General features: G+C 34.1%; 1 protein-coding gene across 5 annotated transcripts in view; it reads left to right on the top strand.

Annotated features, from left to right (window-relative positions):
• The window catches only part of LOC141455834 (breast cancer anti-estrogen resistance protein 3 homolog), a 301202-nt gene that overhangs the window by 280051 nt on the left and 9008 nt on the right, over positions 1–12143 (top strand). For all 5 annotated transcript variants that reach the window (XM_074131261.1, XM_074131263.1, XM_074131258.1 and 2 more), the window contains 4 exons: positions 9358–9603; positions 10103–11313; positions 11392–11560; positions 11651–11843. In XM_074131261.1, coding sequence (XP_073987362.1) covers positions 9358–9603; positions 10103–11313; positions 11392–11560; positions 11651–11843 — 1819 coding nt within the window. The remainder of the gene's footprint in view (positions 1–9357; positions 9604–10102; positions 11314–11391; positions 11561–11650; positions 11844–12143) is intronic.

Below are 12143 nucleotides of genomic sequence, written 5' to 3'. Positions count from 1 at the left end.
TTTTTTTAATATTCACTTTGAACATCTGGCTGACAACTCTGCGTACTAAGTTCTTATTAGATTATTCCCTCGTCATTTGATTATACTTTATTTTATATTAATCTATCATCATAGCTTTGAAATTTCTAAAATTTTCTGTCTGCCTTTATTGAACTTCATTGTACTGCACCCACAGCTGCCTCATAGTCTCCCAAAAGGACATTCTATTTATTGTTCATATAACTTGCAATTTGTAAATAATCATGAGCGAAGGATCGACTTTTGTTACTTCCAATTTTTACTGTAGACTCATAAACCTGCTAATGTTTGTCTCGCAAAAATAACAACGAAGAAACGTTTTGAACATTTCTATTCATTTAAACCTCAACATATTCAAATTTATAGTAGGAATCTTGCTTTTTAAACAATTTTATTATTTCTATAAATTTGAGATATCTCATTTCTTGCAGATTTGGTGCTTATTCAGCATCGAATTGATGCAAACTATTGTATATGTGCACAATTTGAAGATAGATGAGAACTATAAAGCGGACATAAACGGATACAAGTTTTGATATTATCTTGGCTCAGCAGGTCCAACCTTAAATTCAATCAAAGTTTTTCTGTGTAGCCATTGAAAGTATATTTGTATAAGAGTTAAAAAAAGACACTAGAACTGCAATCAAGACGTTATAAACGGTACGAGGAAGTGGGACAAAGCTGTTAAAGCTCGTATTTTTATTACTGTCCAATCAGCGGCTGGATTAGAATCTTGTAAAGTAGGTTACAACTTTAATTAAAACAGAAAGAGGATAGAGGGTGATAATTTATTGATGTTAGAAAAATAAATGTTTAGAAAGAAATAAACTAAGAAATTAAATTGTGCCTCTGCTGACTGAGGCTCTGCAGCGACGTCTCTTTTTGCCACTAAATTTAAGAGCGCTTCCAAAAACAGCAAACTTTAGCTGGCTGCTAAAAAAAACTTGCATTAATTTAATTAAAATGTGACATAATTAATGAAAAACTCCCGCGGAGGATGGTAGTGGGGAGCTTAATACAAATGTAGATTGTCTGGGACACATTTATCCGCTTAATTTATTGCAATTTACCACCACTTTAACCTTAAGTCGCTCTCAATGGTTTGTTGAAGCCATTTGTTCTTTTAATCACTCATTATTCTTTTTTTATTTTTACACAATTTGAGCACAATGTTTTTTAAATTGTAATTGAAAGATGCAAAAATTGAAATGTATACCTAACATTCACACAAACGTTTTTTTTAGTAACAATGACAAAATACTGACATACTAGCTACTCAGCGATAACACTCCTAGAAGAAGTCTAACTACTATTTTCACCGTAAGAAAGAAAATCTTGAGGCAACTCGCCTAAAAGGATGATCCGGAATATGGCGAGATGATAAATTAATAATGGTTTTAGTAACCTGACTTACAAAAAAAAAACAGATTTTTCGTGTAAATGGTTAAATAAAAGACGAAAAATGGATCGTTAATTGTAGCGCGTAGAGTTTTAGACTGAAGAGATTGAATTCGTTAAGTGCTTCATTGAAACCCATAGTTCAGCATCGTATCTCCGTAGACAGGTTATAGAATATCATTCGTTTGTAATTGAGTGGGAGGCCAGAATGTGGTCCAGTAATTCTTGAGTAGTCGAGGGCGCCTATTACTTTCACATCGTTTAAATTATGTGAGCGTTGATGGTACCAGTAAGTATTAAGATTTTAGAGTGTAAAGTTTACAACAGTGGTTCTTAACCTTTTCAAAGACGCGGAATACAATTATGTATATATTTTTCTCGCGGAACACTAACATTAAATAATTTGAAATTCGGTATTTCGCAAGAACATAAAATTTAATTCCATATCAATACGAGGTTCACAGTGGGAGATATAGAACGGCCATAATTTTACAGAATTTCATGACCCACAAAATTTTCAACCCTTTATATCTTCTACCTTTTTAGATCTGGGCACAAAATAACTATAGTTTATAATTGAGAAAAACAAAGTGTACAAGAAAACAAAATTCCATACGAATACGTGGTTCACGGTGGGAGATATAGAACGGCCATAATTTTACAGAATTTCATGACCCACAAAATTTTCAACCCTTTATATCTTCTACCTTTTTAGATCTGTGCACAAAATAACTATAGTTTATAATTGAGAAAAACAAAGTGTACAAGAAAACAAAATTCCATACGAATACGTGGTTCACGGTGGGAGATATAGAACGGCCATAATTTTACAGAATTTCATGACCCACAAAATTTTCAACCCTTTATATCTTCTACCTTTTTAGATCTGTGCACAAAATAACTATAGTTTATAATTGAGAAAAACAAAGTGTACAAGAAAACAAAATTCCATACGAATACGTGGTTCACAGTGGGAGATATAGAACGGCCATAATTTTACAGAATTTCATGACCCACAAAATTTTCAACCCTTTATATCTTCTACCTTTTTAGATCTGTGCACAAAATAACTATAGTTTATAATTGAGAAAAACAAAGTGTACAAGAAAACAAAATTCCATACGAATACGTGGTTCACGGTGGGAGATATAGAACGGCCATAATTTTACAGAATTTCATGACCCAAAAAATTTTCAATCCTTTATATCTTCTACCTTTTTAGATCTGTGCACAAAATAACTATAGTTTATAATTGAGAAAAACAACGTGTATAAGAGAACAAAATTCCATACCAATACGTGGTTCACAGTGGAAGATATAGAACGGCTATAATTTTATAGAATTTCATGACCCACAAAATTTTCAACCCTTTATATCTTCTACCTTTTTATATCTGTGCACAAAATAACTATAGTTTATAATTGAGAAAAACAAAGTGTACAAGAAAACAAAATTCCATACCAATACGTGGTTCACAGTGAGAGATATAGGACGGCCATAATTCTACAGAATTTCATGACCCAAAAAATTTTCAACACTTTATATCTTCTACCTTTTTAGATCTGTGCACAAAATAACTATAGTTTATAATTGAGAAAAACAAAGTGTACAAGAAAACAAAATTCCATACGAATACGTGGTTCACGGTGGGAGATATAGAACGGCCATAATTTTACAGAATTTCATGACCCACAAAATTTTCAACCCTTTATATCTTCTACCTTTTTAGATCTGTGCACAAAATAACTATAGTTTATAATTGAGAAAAACAAAGTGTACAAGAAAACAAAATTCCATACGAATACGTGGTTCACGGTGGGAGATATAGAACAGCCATAATTTTACAGAATTTCATGACCCAAACAATTTTCAACCCTTTATATCTTCTACCTTTTTAGATCTGTGCACAAAATAACTATAGTTTATAATTAAGAAAAACAAAGTGTACAAGAAAACGAAATTCCATACGAATACGTGGTTCACGGTGGGAGATATAGAACGGCCATAATTTTACAGAATTTCATGACCCAAAAAATTTTCAATCCTTTATATCTTCTACCTTTTTAGATCTGTGCACAAAATAACTATAGTTTATAATTGAGAAAAACAAAGTGTATAAGAGAACAAAATTCCATACCAATACGTGGTTCACAGTGGAAGATATAGAACGGCTATAATTTTATAGAATTTCATGACCCACAAAATTTTCAACCCTTTATATCTTCTACCTTTTTATATCTGTGCACAAAATAACTATAGTTTATAATTGAGAAAAACAAAGTGTACAAGAAAACAAAATTCCATACCAATACGTGGTTCACAGTGAGAGATATAGGACGGCCATAATTCTACAGAATTTCATGACCCAAAAAATTTTCAACCCTTTATATCTTCTACCTTTTTATATCTGTGCACAAAATAACTATAGTTTATAATTGAGAAAAACAAAGTGTACAAGAAAACAAAATTCCATACCAATACGTGGTTCACAGTGAGAGATATAGGACGGCCATAATTTTACAGAATTTCATGACCAAAAAAATTTTCAACCCTTTATATCTTCTACCTTTTTATATCTGTGCACAAAATAACTATAGTTTATAATTGAGAAAAACAAAGTGTACAAGAAAACAAAATTCCATACGAATACGTGGTTCACGGTGGGAGATATAGAACGGCCATAATTTTACAGAATTTCATGACCCACAAAATTTTCAACCCTTTATATCTTCTACCTTTTTAGATCTGTGCACAAAATAACTATAGTTTATAATTGAGAAAAACAAAGTGCACAAGAAAACAAAATTCCATACGAATACGTGGTTCACGGTGGGAGATATAGAACGGCCATAATTTTACAGAATTTCATGACCCAAAAAATTTTCAATCCTTTATATCTTCTACCTTTTTAGATCTGTGCACAAAATAACTATAGTTTATAATTGAGAAAAACAAAGTCTACAAGAAAACAAAATTCCATACCAATACGTGGTTCACAGTGAGAGATATAGGACGGCCATAATTCTACAGAATTTCATGACCCAAAAAATTTTCAACCCTTTATATCTTCTACCTTTTTATATCTGTGCACAAAATAACTATAGTTTATAATTGAGAAAAACAAAGTGTACAAGAAAACAAAATTCCATACCAATACGTGGTTCACAGTGAGAGATATAGGACGGCCATAATTTTACAGAATTTCATGACCCAAAAAATTTTCAACCCTTTATATCTTCTACCTTTTTATATCTGTGCACAAAATAACTATAGTTTATAATTGAGAAAAACAAAGTGTACAAGAAAACAAAATTCCATACCAATACGTGGTTCACAGTGGGAGATATAGGACGGCCATAATTTTACAGAATTTCATGACCCAAAAAATTTACAAACCTTTATATCTTCTACCTTTTTATATCTGCGCACAAAATAACTATAGTTTATAATTGAGAAAAACAAAGTGTATAAGAGAACAAAATTCCATACCAATACGTGGTTCACAGTGGGAGATATAGAACGGCTATAATTTTACAGAATTTCATGACCCACAAAATTTTCAACCCTTTATATCTTCTACCTTTTTAGATCTGTGCACAAAATTACTATAGTTTATAATTGATAAAAACAAAGTGTATAAGAGAACAAAATTCCATACCAATACGTGGTTCACGGTGGGAGATATAGAACGGCCATAATTTTACAGAATTTAATGACCCACAAAATTTTCAACCCTTTATATCTTCTACCTTTTTAGATCTGTGCACAAAATAACTATAGTTTATAATTGAGAAAAACAATGTGTGCAAGAGAACAAAATTCCATACCAATACGTGGTTCACAGTGAGAGATATAGAACGGCCATAATTTTACAGAATTTCATGACCCACAAAATTTTCAACCCTTTATATCTTCTACCTTTTTAGATCTGTGCACAAAATTACTATAGTTTATAATTGATAAAAACAAAGTGTATAAGAGAACAAAATTCCATACCAATACGTGGTTCACGGTGGGAGATATAGAACGGCCATAATTTTACAGAATTTCATGACCCACAAAATTTTCAACCCTTTATATCTTCTACCTTTTTAGATCTGTGCACAAAATAACTATAGTTTATAATTGAGAAAAACAATGTGTGCAAGAGAACAAAATTCCATACCAATACGTGGTTCACAGTGAGAGATATAGAACGGCCATAATTTTACAGAATTTCATGACCCAAAAAATTTTCAACCCTTTATATCTGCTACCTTTTTAGATCTGTGCACAAAATAACTATAGTTTATAATTGAGAATAACAAAGTGTACAAGAGATCAAAATTCCATATCAATTCGTGGTTCACAGTGAGAGATATAGAACGGCCATAATTTTACAGAAATTCCAGACCCAAAAAATTTTCAACCCTTTATATCTTCTACCTTTTTAGATCTGTGCACAAAATAACTATAGTTTATAATTGAGAAAAACAAGGTGTACAAGAGAACAAAATTCCATACGAATACGTGGTTCACGGTGGGAGATATAGAACGGCCATAATTCTACAGAATTTCATGACCCAAAAAATTTTCAACCCTTTATATCTTCTACCTTTTTATATCTGTGCACAAAATAACTATAGTTTATAATTGAGAAAAACAAAGTGTACAAGAAAACAAAATTCCATACCAATACGTGGTTCACAGTGAGAGATATAGGACGGCCATAATTTTACAGAATTTCATGACCCAAAAAATTTTCAACCCTTTATATCTTCTACCTTTTTAGATCTGTGCACAAAATTACTATAGTTTATAATTGAGAAAAACAAAGTGTATAAGAGAACAAAATTCCATACCAATACGTGGTTCACGGTGGGAGATATAGAACGGCCATAATTTTACAGAATTTCATGACCCACAAAATTTTCAACCCTTTATATCTTCTACCTTTTTAGATCTGTGCACAAAATAACTATAGTTTATAATTGAGAAAAACAATGTGTGCAAGAGAACAAAATTCCATACCAATACGTGGTTCACAGTGAGAGATATAGAACGGCCATAATTTTACAGAATTTCATGACCCAAAAAATTTTCAACCCTTTATATCTGCTACCTTTTTAGATCTGTGCACAAAATAACTATAGTTTATAATTGAGAAAAACAAAGTGTACAAGAGATCAAAATTCCATATCAATTCGTGGTTCACAGTGAGAGATATAGAACGGCCATAATTTTACAGAATTTCATGACCCAAAAAATTTTCAACCCTTTATATCTTCTACCTTTTTAGATCTGTGCACAAAATAACTATAGTTTATAATTGAGAAAAACAAGGTGTACAAGAGAACAAAATTCCATACGAATACGTGGTTCACGGTGGGAGATATAGAACGGCCATAATTTTACAGAATTTCATGACCCAAAAAATTTTCAACCTTTTATATCTTCTACCTTTTTAGATCTGTGCACAAAATAAGTTTAGTTTATAATTGAGAAAAACAAGGTGTACAAGAGAACAAAATTCCATACGAATACGTGGTTCACGGTGGGAGATATAGAACGGCCATAATTTTACAGAATTTCATGACCCAAAAAATTTTCAACCCTTTATATCTTCTACTTTTTTAAATCTGTGCACAAAATAACTATAGTTTATAATTGAGAAAAACAAAGTGTACAAGAGAACAAAATTCCATACGAATACGTGGTTCACGGTGGGAGATATAAAACGGCCATAATTTTACAGAATTTCATGACCCACAAAATTTTCAACCCTTTATATCTTCTACCTTTTTAGATCTGTGCACAAAATAACTATAGTTTATAATTGAGAAAAAGAAAGTGTACAAGAAAACAAAATTCCATACGAATACGCGGTTCACGGTGGGAGATATAGAACGGCCATAATTTTACAGAACTTCATGACCCAAAAAATTTTCAACCCTTTATATCTTCTACCTTTTTAGATCTGTGAACAAAATAACTATAGTTTATAATTGAGAAAACCAAAGCGTACAAGAGAACAAAATTCCATACGTGGTTCACGGTGGGAGATATAGTACGGCCATAATTTTACAGAATTTCATGACCCAAAACATTTTCAACCCTTTATATCTTCTACATTTATAGACCTGTGCACAAAATAACTATAGTTTATAATTGAGAAAAACAAAGTGTACAAGAGAACAAAATTCCATACGAATACGTGGTTAACAGTGAGAGATATAGAACGGCCATAATTTTACAGAATTTCATGACCCTAAAAATTTTCAACCCTTTATATCTTCTACCTTTTTAGATCTGTGAACAAAATAACTATAGTTTATAATTGAGAAAAACAAAGCGTACAAGAGAACAAAATTCCATACGAATACGCGGTTCACGGTGGGAGATATAGAACGGCCATAATTTTACAGAATTTCATGACCCAAAAAATTTTCTACCCTTTATATCTTCTACCTTTTTAGATCTGTGCACAAAATAACTATAGTTTACAATTGAGAAAAACAAAGCGTACAAGAGAACAAAATTCCATATGTGGTTCACGGTGGGAGATATAGTGCGGCCATAATTTTACAGAATTTCATGACCCAAAACATTTTCAACCCTTTATATCTTCTACATTTATAGATATGTGCACAAAATAACTATAGTTTATAATTGAGAAAAACAAAGTGTACAAGAGAACAAAATTCCATATCAATTCGTGGTTCACAGTGAGAGATATAGAATGGCCATAATTTTACAGAATTTCAGAATGACCCAAAAAATTTTCAACCCTTTATATTTTCTACCTTTTTAGATCTGTGCACAAAATAACTATAGTTTATAATTGAGAAAAACAAAGTGTACAAGAGAACAATATTCCATGCGAATACGTGGTTCACAGTGGGAGATATAGAACGGCCATAATTTTACAGAATTTCATGACCCAAAAAATTTTCAACCCTTTATATCTTCTACTTTTTTAGATCTGTGCACAAAATAATTATAGTTTATAATTGAGAAAAACAAAGTGTACAAGAGAACAAAATTCCATATCTGTACGTGGTTCACAGTGAGAGATATAGAACGGCCATAATTTTACAGCATTAACATTTAAAATTGAAATTTCGCGGAACACTTGGACCATATTCGCGGAACAGCGGTTAAGAACCACTGGTTTACAACAATACGATCAAGCACCATCTATATCCCAAGGTCCTAAACTAGCATGTTCTCAGCAGATATGTTTCTTGTTGAACCTTCCAAAGCCTTATTGAGTATATTCTTCTACCATTATTAATTAATATTATTATTATTTATTTACTAATTATTATTAAGAAAAGTTTGAGGAAGTAGACTGTAACATTTCTTTCTTTATCGGCTTCAGTACTAGAACTCTCAGCTCTCCAATCCTCCATTGTATCAGCATAGGATTTAGTCCAGTTCAAGCAAATGGATTCTCTATTGCATAACTTCCGCAGCTTGCGAGACTGAGGGTTTGAGTTCTTTGTAGTTAACTAGGATGTAAAAAGAGATTTTGTTTTTTTTTTTAGTGAAAATGGGCTCACAGAGTTTTAAAACTAACTAATTACATTAAAAATGAGAGCTAAATAGCACTCTTAACACTGCAGTCACAAATTCTATTCCGCATAACCAGTGATTCACACTATTTCTCTAACCTAACCTAACCATTCATTCCGATCTAAAAGTATCTTTTATTCAAGGTCTAATATCCGCCCAATACAAGAAGCTTCACTCTTGCCTCTCCGCATATCCTACCCCTCTCATTGACCATCTTTCCTCTTTGACTGGCTCATTGAAAAGCCACCGATTGGTGGTAACTCCTTTCATGTCACATGACCAGTCATCTGCTTGTATCAGGGGCAATTGCGCTTACAGTTATAAACTTCAATTCTTATTAAAAACGAAAGATTCTTGCAGAAAGCTAATTGACTATCATTGTTACAGGAAGCGGTAGTGGACCCAGTGGAGGGGGGCGCGGGTCTGAAGAGAGCACTAGAGTGGGAACTATCCCTAGACTCCAGAGATTTACGTTCTCACGCTTGGTACCACGGTGCTATACCCAGGGTACGAGCCGAAGAAATTGTACGTCAACAAGGCGAATTCTTAGTGAGAGATTGTACCTCACAGCCAGGAAACTTTGTACTTACCTGCAGATCCGGTGGTGTTCCCCTTCACTTTGTTATCAACAAGGTAAATTGGTTTTAATCATTAATAAAGACATTGTTTAAACAATGAGGCGGCTTTTCTGGTGCAATAAGTTAGTGGTTGAGGGGTGGATGTGAGCTGGCATCAGTGGCTGATCAGCTGTTCAGGTATGAAACATGTTCTACACTTGTTGGTCCAAAACCTGTCGTTGGTTGTACCAACAGCAATTGCCCATCTCTTGGAGGGAGTACTGCAAATCTTGGATGGTCATTCAACGGCAAACCCAAGTCAGTTTAACGGCGATGTACAGAGAGTGTAATTAAATGTCAGTAATGTTCAATATCACTGAAAAAACAACCGTCAGCAATATTCTCAATCATTTAACTAAAATGCCCTTAGTTTACATACATTGAAACAGGTAGTCGTAAAGACGAAAGTAATTCAGTCTTTCTAATTAGAGAATTTATTAAATTATGCAAGTCAGCAAGAAATGATTTCTCAATAAGAGAACGATTGTACTAATATATTTTTCTTTTATTTCCAGGTAGTAATCCAACCAGACACTGTCTATGAAACAGTCCAATACCAATTCGAGGACGAACCGTTTGACACCGTACCTGATCTGATAACCTATTATGTTGGCAGTGGTAAATCAATTACGACAGCGTCACGTGCAAGAATACAGTATCCGTGTAATCGTATGTTTCCTTTGTCATTCTATGCGACGAAATATGGTCTACATTCACAAGCCACGTCTCCATTACCTAGATCTAGTCCGGCTCCTTCACCAACCAGAACAAGATGGGACAATATGCCACCAAGGGTGCCTAGTAAAAAGACGAGAAGTCATTCATTAGCTCCGGAGAATGGACGAGCGGTGCTGACCTTGGCTCGCGTTGACGATCGCAGCAACAGTGCCGACGGAGTGATACAAGATCAGATGTCCAGATCGGTCGGATGTGAAACTGTAGTGACCAAGTTTTCCACACATTCCCTACCAAGAGGAAACTGTTTAAAAAAGACAACCACGCTGCCTAGAAAAATGACCCGAGTGACGAGCGATCCAACTTTAAGTCCAAACGCTGAAAGGCGCCCGTTTCCAGATCAACAACAGTCACAACAGCCGCCACCTAAACCGGTTACCAGGCCAAGCTTGATGAAGCTAGATGATATAGACATAACGGATAGTCCGCATTATACAATGACCGGTCAGGGTAGTTTTAATAGGGTAATATCGTACCATGCTTCTGGCAGTGATTCCGGCAATGGATCCGGAGATTCTGTACAAAGTTCGGCGGCTGGCGATATATCGGATTCAGCTGTACATTGCACGATGACCACCTTAAGGCCTGGTGGTGTGATAGTGAAGAATCCTCATTATACAAGCAGTTCGCTGACGTCCTCATTTTCTTCCACCACCTTGAAGGCTTGTGATTATGATTCAGGACTGGAAGACTCCATACCACCAACAACTGTCATCGATCTGCCGTCAAGTTTTAATCTAGATAGTTTCCAAACTATTCTGTTACCTTGTACTGAGAATAAACCTTTAGACGCTACAGCATTGAAAGGAATTCGTACTATGCTGCAGGACAACGGCTCCAGAATCATAGCTAATCATCTGACCAGGGCAGATTTGGAATTAATTATAGATAAGAATACTGCATTATCTCAACAAGTGATTGGAGTTACTTCTGGTCTGGAGTTGTGCGCTCTAACTTTCGGCCATCAGATGAGGCTGGACTTGATTGAAAGGTAAGTTAGACGAAGTGAATTAACTCGGGTAATCTTCAACTTTCCAATTGGTGGAATTCTAATCACCTTATTTTTCAGAACCATCTGTCTTAAATTACTGGTTGCTGTCACCATTTTAACCTGCAATGCAGACTCCGAAAGGGCGGAAACTCTCAACAAATGGATCCAGGTTGCCATAGATACTAAAACTGCATTAGGAAATTTGTTCGGTTTTAACGCTATAATGATGGGTTTGTGTATGCCTCAGGTACCTCTCGGAATCATGTTTCTTTTCTATTTTATTTCTTTTTTATTAATTTATTACAAAGTCTTCATTTCATCTACTTTAATTTCACAGATTCTACGATTGTCTGTAACATGGCACATTTTGAGGCAAAATTTCACGGATTCAGCGTTCAATTTTGAAGCAAAACTTCGTCCAACATTAAAGAATATGAACGAATGTACAAATCCTCAAGCACCCAATACAACTATACCACATATACTGCCTTTTATTCTACTGTTGGAACGTTCACAAGAGGATACTAGAAGTAAATATGACCTTAACTTGTTTACTAGTGAAAGTCTTTTTAATTTTATAAATTGTGTTTTGGCCGGAAATATTGTTTGAGGTTTCAAAAAACAAAACAGCAAAATTAAAAGAAGAGATTAGGCTAGTGGTTAGTGCGTTCATCAAGATTGTCTTTAAAGCCGCAGATCGACTGTTTGGTTCGTAGTCTAGCATCGTGTTCAAAATCTCCAGGCTGAAATTACTGGAACAATTGTTGCACAATGCTTTCACTAACACTATTGATGTTCCAAACGGCATTAATTTTTTCGAGATGTCAGTT

The sequence above is a fragment of the Rhodnius prolixus genome, unplaced genomic scaffold, assembly GCF_049639745.1.
Source record: "Rhodnius prolixus isolate KJV_2025 unplaced genomic scaffold, Rpr scaffold_4, whole genome shotgun sequence".
In the NCBI taxonomy this organism is placed as follows: domain Eukaryota; kingdom Metazoa; phylum Arthropoda; class Insecta; order Hemiptera; family Reduviidae; genus Rhodnius; species Rhodnius prolixus.
Note: the sequence above shows the minus strand (reverse complement) of the source record. Positions and strands in the feature narration are given on the sequence as shown.